The 16,788-nt window shown below is 40.4% G+C and overlaps 1 protein-coding gene across 2 annotated transcripts in view; it reads right to left on the bottom strand.

Moving 5' to 3' along the window:
- Window positions 1–12,932: 12,932 nt before the first annotated feature.
- The window catches only part of NAA50 (N-alpha-acetyltransferase 50, NatE catalytic subunit), a 28,547-nt gene continuing 24,691 nt past the window's right edge, over window positions 12,933–16,788 (bottom strand). For both annotated transcript variants that reach the window (XM_016185260.2, XM_016185259.2), the window contains exon 5: window positions 12,933–15,912. In XM_016185260.2, coding sequence (XP_016040746.1) covers window positions 15,735–15,912 — 178 coding nt within the window. In that variant the 3' untranslated portion in view covers window positions 12,933–15,734. The remainder of the gene's footprint in view (window positions 15,913–16,788) is intronic.

Raw genomic sequence — 16,788 nt, 5'->3', positions numbered from 1 at the left:
CAACAGTACAGGAAGACGGGGTGATGATACCCTGTAAGATGAGGGGAGAAGGAAGAATCTCGAGGTCTCCGACTGTGTCCTTTTCACTGTAAGATCCTTGCAGACCTGACCCCGTTCAATTTTGTAGGCTGTGGGCATTGTCATCCATCCTTCACTGGCAACAAAGCACACATTCCTCCCATGTTCAGAAATGGGGGCCAGGGAATGAGGGAAGAAAGTATGTGTCACTGGAAAATGGGGCTTGCGTCCCCAGTTGGGGTTCCTAAAGACCTAGATGTAGGAGCTGTAGGGCCATGGGTGATGGAATGAAAAACCCTAGGGCTTCCTAATTCCAAGATGAGTTTGAGCTCCTGGAACTGAGGTCACAGCTCCCTTTTCCTGGTTTCGCTCCACATTCCATAACCTCTTCCCCCTTGAAACTGGTGCCTTCTTCCTAGTTGTGTTCAAACAGCTTCACAGATGTCCATGGGCTAGACCAAGTAACTTCCAGAAGGTGCACCAGAGCACGTTATAGTGGGAATTACTTGAGCCTGTGTGTAGAGGATGTTTACCTTGCATTAAGGAAAAAAAAAAAAAAAAAAGTACAATAATAACTGCATCTTGCATAGCAGTTTAAAAGCTGCCATGTAGTATAAGGCCTTCAATGTTGCTTATAAACAAGGGCACTATCAAAAGTTCAGAAATTTTCTTCCTGTTGTTTTACAGCATACAAAGTTCTAATTAGCTTCTGTATGGCTTTAGCACACCCAAATCAAACCTGTAGGTGAGAAAGAATCTAAGAGTCAGAACCTAATAATTATGTTAACAGTGGTTGCATGACATTGAAAAAGTACTAGCATACCTAACTGTAGGATATAATTGCTATTGTAATAATAATATCAAATATTTGGTGTTTGTATGATTAAATTTTTTTTTTATTAATGAGAAAGATAGGAGAGAGAAAGAACCAGACATCACTCTGGCACATGTGCTGCCAGGGATTGAACTCATACTTGAGAGTCCAAAGCTTTATCACTGCGCCACCTCCCGGATCACTTGTATGATTTTTAAAATAACTAAGTACATTGAAAATAAGGTAAAAACATACAAATAATCTTGATAGTTCAAAAAACAGAGCTTAAGAGTTTCTTTGGACATACACATTAATGCTTTTCTTACATAAGAAAAATTTGTTTCAGGGAGTCGGGCGGTAGCGCACATGGCACAAAGCACAAGGACTGGCTTAAGGATCCCGGTTTGAGACCCCCGCTCCCCACTTGCAGGGGAGTCTCTTCACAAGCGGTGAAGCAGGTCTGCAGGTCTTTCTCTCCCCCTCTTTGTCTTCCCCTCCTCTCTCCATTTCTCTCTATCCTGTCCAACAACAACGACATCAATAACAACAATAATAACTATAACAATAAAACAACAAGGGCAACAAAAGGGAATACATATTTTTTAAAAAAAGAAATTTGTTTCAAAGTATTATCTATATCTAAGCCAAGTCCATTTTTCACCTTGACCTTATTGAATGTAATTTTCAGTTACATAACTAAGAATCATCAATGATTCTGAAGGACTATTTGCATGACTTGCAAAGCCTCTGACTTCCACCCCCTTTTCTGACTTTTTTCAGGATGAATGACTAGGGGTTCATGCCTCTGGCAGCCAGTTCTGGGGAAGACTAAGTTTTCCTTACAGATATATATACCCATTGTACTGGAGCCTGCGGCTACACCGTGTACCTCCTTTAGGAAGACCACTGACTACAGAGCCTTTTAGGGTGCTGGTACAGGCAATAAGCACATAGTGCTGCTTCTCCAAGATCTTCTGCATATTTGAGTGAAGGAGACAGGGAAGAGAAAGGTTCATGCTGAAGAGAAAGGTTCATGCTGCATGCCCAGCAGTGTATTGGGTAAAACTGGTTCAGGCTTGCTTTGTCTTTTTTTTTTTTTTTTGCCTCCAGGGTTATTGCTGGGGCTCAGTGCCTGCACAATGAATCCACTGCTCCTGGATGCCTTTTTCCCCCCCTTTTGTTGCTCTTGTTGTAGCCTTGTTGTGGTTATTGTTGTTGTTAATGTCGTTCGTTGTTGGATAGGACAGAGAAAAGTCGAGAGAGGAGGGGAAGACAGAGGAGGAGGGAAAGACAGACACCTGCAGACTTGCTTCACCACCTGTGAAGCGACTTCCCTGTAGGTGGAGAGCGGAACCAGGATCCTTAAGCCGGTCCTTGAGCTTTGCGCCACGTTAACCAGCTCTGCTACCGCCCGATCCACCCCCCCTTTTTTAAAAAGAATTTATTTATTTATTCATGAGAACGATAGGAGAGAGAAGAACCAAGCATCACTCTGGTACATGTGCTGCCAGGGATTGAACTCAGGACCTCATGCCTGAGAGTCCAATGATTTATCCACTGTACTACCTCCTAGACCACTTGCTTTGCCTTTTTAGAAGCTTTCAGAAATGAATGGTAGTGATACTAGACAATGGTTATATCTTGACAACTCCTGTATTTCCTGAAGAAATTGCTCTATTGCTTTGCTAAGTGTTTATAATGTTTCAGGTTTTCATTGGCTTTCTTTTTTTTTCTAAAATGTATATATTTTACTTAATTTATTTTAATGAGAGAGATACAAAGATATGATAAACAGGTCAACAGTCAGACAGACCACAGCAACTACTCAGCTTTGGGTTATGGTGATGCTGGAGACAGAACCTGGGACTTTGGAGCTTCAGAAATAAAAGTCGTTTTGCATAACCACCATGCTCTCCTCCTCCCTTTTTCCTCTCTCTCTCTCTCTCTCTCTAATTACTTTATTGGGGAATTAATGTTTTACATTCGACAGTAAATACAATAGTTTGTACATGCATAACATTTCCCAGTTTTCCCTAAGTGTACTTTTTAAAAATAAAAGCTGTAGGGTGCTGAACAGTTAATACATCTCTAATAATGGCTTGTTCTTTGAAATATTAAATCACCTATAAGCTTAGACCACAGAGATCAGAAGCAACTGGTGGCCTCACTATATAAGATATAGCTATGTGTAAATAACATTCTAGGACATAAATTATGGTGAGTTTTTGTAAGATACAACAAATACTAATAGTGAATTTTCAGAGTTAACCCAATTGTCAAATAAATTGGTTTTAGCAATAACTATCTATTGCCTTCTTAAACCCTAAGACAGCAGGAACCTTCCCCATCCTCCCAATCTTGGAACCTTTGGGGTGGGGCTCACTTTCCTGCATACTTCTCTCAGTTCATACCAATTGATACTCCATTTGCTGATCCCAACCTATTCAATGCAATGAGTACCACCTAGGCATGCTTCACTTCAGAATGTGTCCAGAGAATGGAAATATGTCAGGCACAGAAAGTCAGTCCTCTAGCTTCGTTACTCTGGTGAGACCTTTCCTAGCTCATAAGACTCCTTAATTCCATTTTGGGTGGTGCACTTCTGAACAAAGCCTCAAAGCCTAGATATAGACTGGGGCCCAGAGATAGGGTTTATGTGCACATGTATCTATAAATTGGGGGGAAATATATATACCTTAAAGCAATAGTGCATAATTTTCTGCAGTGAGTTAATAAATGCAGCAAATAAGTAGAAAGACCTAAAAAAGACAACATAAAGTACTTAATCTTAGACCTAGACACCTTCCTCACCTAATTCCTGTTTCACTTCCCTCATTCACGCCAAAGCTAACCTTTTCAGACAAAGTAAGGATTAAAAAAGCTGGATAAGGGTAAGAGACTGGCATACTTTAATGATGACTCTTTGGTCACTTCCAGGCCACCCCATCACCTGGGGCCCTAGTCAGGGAGTCCTGGGGTTCTCACACAGACATGATGGACCTAGACTTCTAACAGATCCCTCTCTCCACTGCCACTGGTCATCTCCATCAGGAACAATGTAATGGACCCCTTTATGGGCCCCTACAGGACCTTGCCCTCAATGTGGGTCAACAATAGTAGGGACTGTTCCATTCTTTCAAGGGAGGTTGGACAACATAATCTTGAGGAAGATGGGTGCTGAAATTAGTGCAGCCTGGGATGTTCCTACCCGTGACCACAAAAAGCAAGTTAAAAAAAAAAAATTACAACAAGGGCAACAAAAGGGAATAAATATTTTTTAAAAAGCAAGCTCAGACCTACATGGATGCATAGTCTCCTGTGTTGAATATGGGCCCCAAATCAAACTAATAGGGTTTACAATTAACATTATTTATATACTTTTCCCCATATTTGGGAGTTATTCTCTTCCCTGATCCACCTTTCAAGTCCTTTTTCTTTTTTTTCTTCTTGGGGCCAGGAGACTTTTTCTCAAGGGGCCCCAAGTCCGTGAAGGGTAGGCAGGGTGGGCCATTAGGAACCTGCTCAGTGTGCCTGCCTCTGGCTCCTGCTCACTCTGGCATACCGTGGTACAGGGGATTAAACCTGGGATTTTGGAGCCTCAGGCATAAATCTATATGTATAACCATTATGCTACCTCCCCCGCCCTCTAGTCCTTTTTATAACTATGACACCATCTCCACAGACAACACCTTGGGTCTACCTGCATGTTAGCTGTTAGACGCAGACAGAAACTAATAAAGTGGGTGGGGTAGATAGCATAATGATTATGCAAAGAGACTCTCATGCCTGAGGCTCTAAAGTCCCAGGTTCAATTCCCCACACCACCACCATAAACCAGAGCTGAGCAGTGCTCTGGTAAAAACAACAAAAACAACAACAAAATAATAAAGTCATGGGCCCTTTGGAATAGACCTATTAGCTTTTTCGAAAATGGAGATCCCTCCCCCCCCCAAGTCTTCATCTGCAATATTCTTGCCTTTAATTTCATAATTGGTCAACAATTTGTTTTGCTTTATATCTTAACTCTTTTTCAGCCACCAGGTTCAAGATGCTACCATGATGCTAGCCTGACTTCCCTGGGCAGAGGACCCCACCAGTGTGTCCTAGAGCCCCACCTTTCTAGAGCCCTACCCCACTAAGTAAAGAGAGAGACAGGCTGGGAGTATGGATCGACGTGTCAACGCCCATATTCAGCAGGGAAGAAATTACAGAAGCCAGACCTTCCACCTTCTGCATCCCATAATGATCCTGGCCCCATATTTCCAGAGGGATAAAGAATAGGAGAGCTTTCAAAGGAGGAGATGGGATAGGGAGTTCTGGTGGTAGGAAATGTGTGGAATTATACCCCTCTTATTTTATGGTCTTGTCAACATTTCCATTTTATCAAAAAAATTTTTAAACAAAAATAAAAATAGAAGATGTAGGGGGCTGGGTGGTGGAGCAGCAGGTTGACTGCACATGTTACAATGTACAAGGGTCTGGGTTCAAATCCTTGGTCCCCACCTGCAGGGCTGAAGCTTCACAAGTGGTGAAGCAGTGCTGCAAGTGTCCCTCCATTTCTCTCCCTCTCAATTTCTGTCTCCATCTAATAAATAATAAATAAACTTAAAAAATAAAAGCTGAGGTGGGAGAGACAGCATAATGGTTATGCAAAAACTCTCTCATGCCTGAGGCTCCTAAATCCCAGGTTCCATTCCCCGCACCACCATAAACCAGAGCTAAGCAGTGCTCTGATATTTCTCTGTCTCTCTCCCTCTCTGCATCTCTCTCAAAATAAATAAATAAATAAATGAATAATGTATATTTAAAAAAAAAAGCTGGTGGTCCAGGAGGTGGTGCAGTGGATAAGGCACTGGACTCTCAAGCATGATGCTTTTTGCTCCACAATTAATTTTGCAGATGGAAAAAGGTATGCATCACAGTCCAGAAGGAGTCCAACGTACACAACATTTTGGTGAAAAACTATTCAAATTTTTACCTATTTAAATTGACTTACTTATTGACTTTCAAGAATTCTTTATATTTCACAAATATATATGTGCTTTATCAGATATGTGATATGTAATGCATTCTACTAGTTCCAAGGTTGTCTTCTGAGTCTTATCTTTTTAAAAATTATTTTATTATCTTTATTGGGTAGAGACAGCTAGAAATTGAGAGGTGAGGAGACAGGCAGAGAGACAGAGACAGACATGCCTGCAGCACTGCTTCACTTTGCAAAGGTTTTCTCCCTGCAGTTGGAGATCAGGGACTTGAACCCTGATCCTTGTACATTGTTTGTTAACAGAGCACTGCTCAGTTCTGGTTTATGGTGGTGCTGGGGATTGAAACTGAAACTCTGGAGCCTCTGGCATGAGTCTTTTTGCATAAACATTATGCTGTCTACCCCCAACCAGTCTTTGCAAATTGTTTCATATGAGTTCAACCAGATATACTACCACCCAGATCTCCTCTTCTGATTCTTTTAACAGTGTTTATTAAAGGCTAATTCAAGTCTAGTGTGCCAGTTTTTTATACTTTTCTGGCAAAGATCAAACCAAGGACATAATACATTCTCAATTATCTATTTATATATATTTTTTATTTATTCCCTTTTGTTCCCCTTATTCATTGTTGTTGTTATTGATGTCCTTGTTATTGGATAGGACAGAGAGAAATGGAGAGGGGAGGGGAAGACAGGGGAGAGAACGACAGCCACCTGTGAAGCGACGCCCCTGCAGGTGGGGAGCCGGGGCTCGAACCAGAATCCTTACGCCAGTCCTTGCGCTTTGTGCCACATGCGCTTAACCCGCTGCACTACCGCGATTGTGCTTATGATGTCCTATCTAAGAAATATTTGACTAATGTAGACCACACTGATTTTATTGTTTCTAGGTCACTGCCCTTGGACCTATAGTGCCTCAGGCATGAGAGGCTTTTTTTTTTTTGCATAACCATTATGCTATCTGTCCAGCCATAGAAGCTTCTTTTTATTTAGATCCATGACACATTTCAGTGAAGCTATTTTATTACTATCATTATTAATTTTATTTTTTTATTTTATTTATAAAAAAGAAACACTGACAAAAACCATAGGATAAGAGGTATACAACTCCACACAATTCCCACCACCAGAACTCCATATGCCTGCCTCTCTCTTTCCCTAGTGGTTCTGGGGGAATCGGAGCTCCAGGACACATTGGTGGGGTTGTCTGTTCAGGAAAACCTGTTTGGCATCATGCTAGCATCTGGAACCTGGTGGCTGAAAAGAGTTAACATATAAAGCCAAAAAAAGTATTAACTAATCATGAAACTAAAGGCTGGAATAGTGCAGATGAAGAGTTGGGGGGGTCTCCCTTTTGTAGCTAGCTAGTAGGCATAGTTTAGTTATATTCCAAAGGGCCTGTGGCTATACTAGTTTTTTTTTTTCCCCCTGAGCTTGAAATCTGATATGCAGGTGGACCCAAGTTACTGTCTGGGTAGATGATGTCATGACTGGAAAAAGGGCTTCTTCCGTAGCCAGTCAACAGCGTCAGGTTGAGCCTGATGTAAGGTTTCGAGACCTCCTTTGAATCTGGAGAGGTGGCAGTCATTGACTATGTGGGTCATAGTCTGTCTGTAGCCGCAGGGGCAGTTCAGGTAGTCTCTTGCTCCCCAGCGGTGGAACATAGCGGCGCACCGGCCATGGCCTGTTCGATAGCGATTGAGGAGGGCCCAATCATAACGTGCTAGGTCAAAGCCGGGTTGATGCTTGCAGGGGTCTGTGATGAGGTGTTTGTTCTTTACCTCAGCTGACTGCCAACTCTGTTTCCAAGAGTCTGGAACAGAGAAGTTCAGTGTAGGCGTAGGAGACCAGATTGGATGACGAGACGTCAAGCGTTGGACAGGGTGGGCGAAGATATCCGCGTATATTGGCAGGTCCGGTCGAGTGTAGACGTGGGAAATGAACTTAGATGATGCCGCATCCCGACGAATATTTGGTGGGGCGATGCTGCTAAGAACTGGCAGCCATGGAACCGGGGTGGAATGGATGGTTCCAGAAATTATCCTCATGGAGGAATATAATTTGGAATCGACCAAGTGGACATGGGGGCTATGGAACCATACTGGGGTATAGTATTCTGCAGTGGAATAACAGTGGAAAAAGGGCTAGAAAGCTGGATCAGGGAAGAGAGTAACTCCTAAATATGGGAAAGGTATATAAACCCCATCAATTTGATGTGATCGGGGGCCCAGCTTAGGAGCCAATGTGACCTCTGCATCTCTGTAGATCTGACCTCACATTCTGTGGTCATGAGTAGGAATGTTCCAAGCTGCCCCAATATCAGGACCCATCTTCCTCAGGTGGAGTATAGAGTATGTTGTCTATCCTCCCTTCAGAGTATGGAACATTCTATTCTCTACTGTTGTTGATTCAAGTTGAGGGCAAGGTACTATGGAGGCTCACAAAGGGGTCTAATTTGTTGTTCCTGATAGAGATGACCAGTAACAATGGAGAGTGGGATTTATTCGAGGTCTAGGCCCATCATGTCTGTTTGGGAATCTCAGGATTCCCCGAATAGGGCCCCAGCTGATGGGGTGGCCTGATAGTGACTAAATTGTCATTGTTAAACTATGCCAGTCTCTTGCCCTTATTCAGCTTTTGTAGTCCTTGCTTTGATAAGGTTAGCTTTGGAGTGAGTGAGGGATGTGTAATAGGAAGTAGGTTAGGGGGGTATCTAAGTATAAAGATAAAAAACTTTTTAAAGGGGGGGAAGGTAATTCAGAAATAGTAGGTGTGACTTAGAAAGGAAGGTAGGACCATAGGAAAAATGGACAAATATATGTATATATAGATAGCTATAGAAATAATAGCCAATCCATATCTGTGATCTTGGGAGAGAACCAATGCAGTTTCCTATGGAAGGGGGATACAGAATTCTGGTGGTGGGAAAGGTGTGGAATTATATCCATTAAAATTTTATAAATCAAGAGTTGATTAGGATAAAAATGGGAGGGGGGAGACAAATTAGATGAGGGCTGGAAAAACTGTTAGATCAGTTACTGAGAATATAAATCCAAATTTTGTGTATTGGGTATGTGTGGGGGTAAAATTGGGATGAAACTCAGCTATATGGCAAATTAGTTTCAGAAAATCAGTGATACCTAGTTAAATTTAAAACTCAAAAAAACTCTTTATTAGGATCATCTTCCCAAATGTTAGATTTAAGCTTCCATCACAAATTAATATAAAACAGGCTACTTAAGGCTTGACACTCTTTAATTTGAAGCTTTTTATTTGCCAAAGTTTGCTAAACTCTGGTGGCACTGGGAGTTAAACCTGGAACCTTTGGTGCGCCTCTAGTATGAAGGTCTTTCTGCACAACCCTTATGAAATCTCCTCAGTCCTGAAGCTTAGTTTTAAGCATCTTGATTTAATCTTCCCTTTCCCATTTAGCTGCTACTTGAGCTTGGCTTTAGTATAAGGTTACAAGAAGTTCCTGGGAAAATAAGTCCAATTCAGGATCCTCTGTCATGATCTATTCCTTGAAAAGTTTGTTAAAGATTTAATGATCAGAAACAGAGGAGAGCGAGCCAGACATCATCCTTGTACATGTACTGTTGGGGATCAAACTCAGGACCTCATGCTTTGGAATCTAATTAATACTTTATCCCCTGCACCACCTCCCTGACCACAAAAGTCTTATTATTTTTTCACCAGAGCACTGCTTAGCTCTGGCCTATGGTGGTGCTGGAGATTTAACCTGGATGCCTCAGGCATTGACGTTTTATAATCTCCCCAGTTGTCCTTGAAAAAATTTCTTATATACTCATCATTCCTACTCACAATCTCCAACTTCTCAAGAATGCTCAAATCACCCAAATGTGTGAATAAATATCAGATCTATATATTCTAACTACAAGAGCAAAACTGTTGAGTGAGTGCTACAATGCACAAGGACCTGGGTTCAAGTCCCAGGCTACCCAACTACAGGAAAGCTTGAGTCCTGAAGCAGTACTGCATCTCTCTCTCTCTCCCCTCAAGTTTTCTGTCGTACCAAGTAAAAAGGGAGAAAAAGAAAAAAAATGGCAACAGGGAATGATTGATTCTAAGTGCAGACACAAGCCACAGCCATAACCCAGGTGTCAATGAAAAAAATGAGCTGTTGGGAGTCCGGTGATAGCACAGCGGTTAAGCACAGGTGGCCCGAACGAAGCACAAGGACCAGCGCATGGATCCCGGTTTGAGTCCCCGGCTCCCCACCTGCAGGGAAGTCACATCACAGGCGGTTTAGCAGGTCTGCAAGTGTCTTTCTCTGCCCCATCTATCTCCATTTCTCTGTCCTATCCAACAACGACATCATCAACAACAATAATAACCACAATAAAACAAGGGTAACAAAAGGGAATAAATATTTTAAAAAATGAGCTCTTAAAGAAAAAAAATCTTTCCAACTCTGTTTCATTTGTAAACAGAAATCTAACATTTCCCCCAGGTACTTGGTAATGTTTTCTAGAGGGAAGGCTCACAGACTCCATGTATTCCTCACATAGTTGATTTCCTTAAACACTGTAGCTGACTAGTATTAATGGGTGGACTTTGTGACCAACAAGCAGAAGCAACCATAGTGTAATTTTTGATGCTAAATCATAAAAGTGACCCATTAATTCTCCTGGGTCACTTGTTCTGGGAGAAGCTAGTTGCCACTTGTCAGCTCTATACACTCACAAAGTAAGCAAGTTCCTGTAGGTCCATCTTAGAAACAACTTTTCTGGGAGTTGGGTTGCAGCACAGCATGTTAAGCGCAGGTGGAGCAAAGCGCAAGGATCCCGGTTCGAGCCCCAGGCTCCTCACCTGCAGGGGAGTTGCTTTACAAGTGGTGAAGCAGATCTGCAGGTGTCTTTCTCTCCCCGTCTTCCCCCACTCTCTCCATTTCTCTCTGTCCTATCCAACAACATCAATAATGACTACAACAATAAAACAACAAGGGCAACAAAAAGGAATATTTTTTTAAAAAATGACTTTTCTGGCCCAGGTGCTGAGCAATGCACAAGGACCCAGGTTCAATCCCGTGGTCCCCACTTGTATGGGGGAAAGCTTTGCAAGTGGTGAAGCAGTGCTGCCAATTGTCTATCTTTCCCTGCCCTCTTGATTTTTGACTGTGTCTATCCACTAAGTAAATAAAGAAAAAAACTTTTCCAATCACGGTCAATTAAGTTTCACTGTAATTCACTGAGCTCCCCCTAACCAGCTCTTTTTTTATAGTTATCTTTTTATATTTATTTATTTTCCCTTTTGTTTCCCTTGTTTTGTTTGTTGTAGTCATTATTGTTGTAGTTATTGATATAGTTGTTGTTGGATAGGACAGAGAGAAATCAAGAGAGGAGGGGAAGACAGAGAGGGGGAGAGAAAGACAGGCACCTGCAGACCTGCTTTACCGCCTGTGAAGCGACTCCCCTGCAGGTGGGGAGCCGGGGGCTCAAACCAGGATCCTTACGCCGGTCCTTGAGCTTTGTGCCACGTGCGCTTAACCCACTGTGCTACCGCCTGACTCCCTAACCAGCTCTTAACTTGGGATTCTTAGGATTCCTGGGGGCAGGGTGGTAAGGAGTAGTTTGTGGGTTAAGCGCACATGGCACAGAGTGCAAGGACTGGCTCAAGGATTCCTAAATCAGAACTTGTAAGAACCAAACATATTACTTTAACTGCTAATTTTGGGGATACTATGCTACCATAACTATGATAAATTAAACAAAGATCACTACTGTTGTGTGTCTGTGTGTTACTGGGCCCCACACAAGTAAAACATCACTCCCAGGTTCTCTTTCTCTTTGAAAGACACCACAGCACTTACCCTGGAGCTTATCCTGGTCCCAGAGCTTGAACCCAGGGCCTTATAACAGTAAGGCAAGCACTCTATATGTCTCATTCCCTAAGGACAAAACTTTTAAAATTTCTGTATGCTTTATAAAAAAACGTATGTTCATAACAAACTGAGAAATTTCAAGCTCAACTACTAACCTCCTTCCTTACTACTGTGGACACAGCTCTGCAGGTGTCTTTCCCTCTCCATCCCCCATCCTCTTTGTCCTGTGAGATTAAAAAAAGGGAGATATATATATATATATGATACCAGCATTGTAACAGTTGAACTACTTTTTTCTTTCATTAGAGCTGGACTGCAATATACTCAGCAGTATTTCTAGCAAGTTTCAATTTGGGGTCTGAATTAGGAAGTTAAATATTTTAACTGATTAAATATTTTGCCTACTTTTAAAAATTTTTTTTGCAACAATTAAAAAAAATTTTTTTAAAACATTTTATTTTTTTTCCCTTTTGTTGCCCTTGTTTAACATTGTTGTGGTTATTGATGTCATTGTTGTTGGATAGGACAGAGAGAAATGGCGAGAGAAGGGAAAGACAGCGAAGGGGAGAGAAAGACAGACACCTGCAGACTTGCTTCACTACCTGTGAAGCGACTCCCCTGCAGGTGGGGAGCCAGGGCTGGAACCTGGATCCTTAAGCGGGTTCTTGGGCTTTGCGCCACGTGCGCTTAACCCATCGCACCACCGCCGAACTCCCTTGCCTACGTTTTTCTGGCCTCCAGGTTACTGCTGGGGCTCGGCTCAGTGCCAGCAGCCTGAATCCACTGCTCCTGGAGGCCATTTTCCCCATTTTGTTGCCCTTGTAGTTATTGTTGGATAGGACAGAGAGAAATGGGGTGAGATGGGGAATACAGAGAGGAGAGAAAGATAGACACCTGCAGAACTGCTTCACCACTTGTGAAGTGTGAAGCGATCCCCTACAAGTGGGGAACTGGGGGCTCAAACAGGGATCCTCAGCCTGGCTCTTGTGCTTAACCTGCTGCGTTACCATCCAGCTCCCCACCTACTTTGTTTTTTTAAAATTACATCTTAAAAGTGAAAGTAGATAAAACAGTATATGTAAGAGCAAACAAGCACAGGGGTAACGTGGGGGGAGGGGGAGGGGAGTGGCTCTCAGTGGGCACTTGGGACCCAAAGGTGTTTACGAACCATCATGGAAGGATGAGAGACTATACCATATGACAACTGTCCTATAAATCATTCTTTCCCCAATAAAACAAAAACAAACAAGAAAAAAGACAGGTGATCTCAGAACTCCACATAACGCAGTGTTTTGAATTTGACATTTATCAGACATTACAGATTACTACCAGAACATCACATAGTTTATTTCAGATGTAACAGCAATGTTAATTAAAATCAAAAAGTTTAATTCTTAACTGCACCAAGTAAACATAGCCATTTAAGTATTTTTAAAGTTATTCCCTCCAAAAAACTGAGGGAGCTTTTCCTTTCCACCCTATACACCATGGTTTCCCAATAGTTCTGTTTTTGGAGGACTTTCAATTGGTGAGTAAACTGCTTGGAAATATTTCAGGACTTCTTTCTCCAAATGAAAACTAGTCTAAACAAATTTTATATTGCATAGATTTCTCTGCAGTCTTTTCTTTAGAGGCTAAATACAATTACCATACTGTATAATTTTTACCTATTCATCCCACAGTAAAAACTATCCCGAAAACTGATGGATATCCTTTGATCTTTCAGCTAATTAAATTGTTTGACCTCAATGATAATTTTTATCACATGTCCAATTCAACATGAGACAAATTTGTTTTTTACTGACATAAAGGCATATGAATTACTATCCAACTTCTACTTCTTCTATATCCTCCTCTTCCATAATTGGATGGAATTATTTTAATACAAGGTTGATGTAGGATTAACCATTTACAAACATTTACAGTTTAGTTTAAATCACTGACGTGTGGAAAAAGAAACTATGACAGAGAGCCTACACACTCAATTCAAACTTTAATTATTTTTCCCTCCGTATATAACATGTACTCAATTATCATGAGGCAGCTAATTCGGTTTTTAATAACCACATGTAGGGATACATTCATAGGACTGATTAGATAGTCCAGGAGAAATGGTTATAGAAATAGAGGCAGTGTCTTATCAGAAAACTCATTTATATATCAAAATCTATTTTGATATTTGGAAGTTTACAAAAAGGCAGAACTTCTCAAACTAATTATGCCCTCTGTAACCCATGCACTCTTCTCTTGGCAAGAGCAAGCTGAAACTTATCTGTATAGGTAAAGGTGCTTAATGCTAAACTTTTCTTCTAAGCTTAGATTTGGATTACTTAAGGTACTGATATTCAAGAAACCTGTATGCTCTATGTTTCTATTTTAAGATTAGAGCCCTATGAACCCATTCTTTAATTATCTTCCTTTTCTGTATTATTCTTGGCACTCAACTAAGACTGTTGAAGTCTACTGTACTTTGTAGTTTCACATTCTCAAATAAGAGCTTCTAAGATGTGCATAAACACTGTATAAACTAAATTTTGTCATTTAACACACTTGTTGAAGTTTTTAAACTAGAATTTCACTTGAGAGCAATGTTATGAATAAACTTTTTTCTTAAAGTCAAATGACAGAAAAACCAATCTCTGTGCAATGTTTTAATGTCTAATGAGAATATTTCTAGAGCCACCAGTATTGGAAATCTAAAAATTAAGTATTGGAGATGGACTATGGAGGAAAACAAGAAAATCTTAGATGTCTCCTATCTTACAAAAAGTTAACAACCCATCAAAGCCACTCTATATATCAGAAAATGATCTGGCATAAACTAGTCCTATCAGCAGAGGAGGTCACAGTGACATATATGCTAGTAACACTTCTAGACTTCTATTTTCTAAGAATAGAAGCAATATGTTCAACAATTTCCCCTTCCCCAAATCCATAAACACAACATCATAGGCACAAAATGTAAGCAAACCTGGGATGTTCTCCAACAGATAAGCAATAGCACAGCTATATTATTCTCAAAAATACTGTCTAGATATTCTCTCCTATATAATCAAATACTCAGTGGCTACATTTTTAGCAGCCTACGTTAGCTGACATCAAATGCATTTATTATGCCACAAGTCCACCTAAGTCTCCTTTTCTCCTTTTAGGTATTTTTAATATGTCCAAAAGACAACACCTGCTCCAGGTTTATTTAGGGTATTGACCTATAAGGACATCGAATCTATTTTAAAAGTTAAACTATGGTGGTTTTACAGAATAAAACGGAAAAAAGAAATCACAACAGACCTCTTGAAAGTCAGTTAAAGGCCATTATTTCTAGCTGGGATATTAACATAAATCAATCTCACCAGTTCACACTCTAAAAGCTGATGTCACTAATAATCAACAGCAGGAAAAATAAACCTGCTAAGAACCAGCCCACTCACTAGCAAAAAGGAGTTTAACTCAAATACCAAGATCAAAGTATAACACTGCCTATCCAAACAGTTCCACTCATCAACCACTGTGAGACAAAGAAATAAATGCTTGTAAAACCAAAAACACTTAGTACTTGCTACAAAGATAACAACAGTCCAATTCCTGAGACAGGAAGGACAAAAGGTGGAGTAAAGGCAATGTCTAGGGATTAGTATCCCGGTCTTTAGAAACCCAAAGTACCACAAATACTAAACTTGTCAATGACTTACAAGATATTGCTGCTGCTGCTTTTTGTCCTTTGAAATATACAATATTTTGTAGGCTCTGCCCTTCAGTGTGAAAGGAAATGAAAGAAAAAGCAAAAAATATGAAAAATGATACCCAAACTTATGGGGCACACATCTTAAATGTGAAATTTAACAGATTTATACCTTCTTCCTATACTCTAACCCACTTCACACACTAAAAAAAAAAAGAGAGAGAGAACTAAAACAATGCAAACATGATTAATTTTAAAAGTCCTTGAAAGTAATTTTTTTAAAGGAAAGAAAACAGGAATAACAAGAGTTTAAAAAGAAAGGGGAAGGGGAAATCAATGGGCCTCTCTTTTATTTGGCGACAAGCAAGTGCAAGAAAGTTCATTTGTAATTTGTTCAGTTGTCTGTCTTTTGCACATCTGCATTCTGGCCAGAAGGGACTTTGAGGTTTTTCTGCAGCACATGAGCATCTGCAGGCTCTATCCTCTTATAGTAGTTCTTCTTTGTCTCAATTATCTCAAAGCCAAACTTCCTGTAGAAGTCAATTGCTGACTCATTGCTGATCTGGACATGCCTGAGATATGAGAAGGGGGGGGGGGGGGAGAGAAGAGATTCATGAGTCTTTCCTTATTCTCAAAATATTGATCAGAACTGCAAAAATCTGTTAGATTTTCTTCATAGTTAACTTACAAAGATTGGTTACAAAATATCAACTGATATTAGATATTCACTTAAGAAAAACCATTTCCTGAAAAACCTACCATTTTTAAACCTAATTGTTACATTTGCAAGGCAACTGGGTAAGATTAGGGGACTCAGGAATAGTGTAGTAGTTATTATCCTAGCATTCATTTTTAATTGCAAAGAGAAGATTCTTTTAATTAAAAAGGAGGGATGATTCAAAGATCATATTAATGCATGAAAAAAGTAGTAAAAATTAAAAAGTGGGTCTCAAATGTCTAAACATATCATCCTGTTGTCATACCACATTTTGAATATAAACAAGGGTGTTTATGCAAAATAGCATTATGTAATTTAACCTTTCACTGTTAAGCTGAAAATGAGAATCTATTTTAAATAAAATAATCAATATATATATCTTAATATATACTATAAAACAACTTATAGCTGTGATGTTAACCTTGGCTCAATCTAAGGGCTCTTAAGATCCAAGTATATACCAACAGCTATATATAATTTCAGTGAGTAAACTCTATTACAAATGAAGGTATCATTCAAGGTTCTGAACAAAACACACCACAAGTTGTTGGGCATGTGAAAAGTATCAGTTCTTTAAGCCCAATGGCTGAAATATTTTTAATGTAAATTTTATTATCTTTATTATTAGAGGCAGCCAGAAATCAAGGAGAGGGGGCAACAGGGAGGGAGAGGGAGAGAGGGAAACACATACACCAACCTGCCTGGGGGCTCGATCTGGATTCTTGAGCAT

This window comes from Erinaceus europaeus, chromosome 9 (genome assembly GCF_950295315.1).
Source record: "Erinaceus europaeus chromosome 9, mEriEur2.1, whole genome shotgun sequence".
Classification (NCBI taxonomy): Eukaryota; Metazoa; Chordata; class Mammalia; order Eulipotyphla; family Erinaceidae; genus Erinaceus; species Erinaceus europaeus.
The sequence above is the reverse complement of the archived record's forward strand: the minus strand, read 5'-3'. Positions and strand labels throughout refer to the sequence as shown.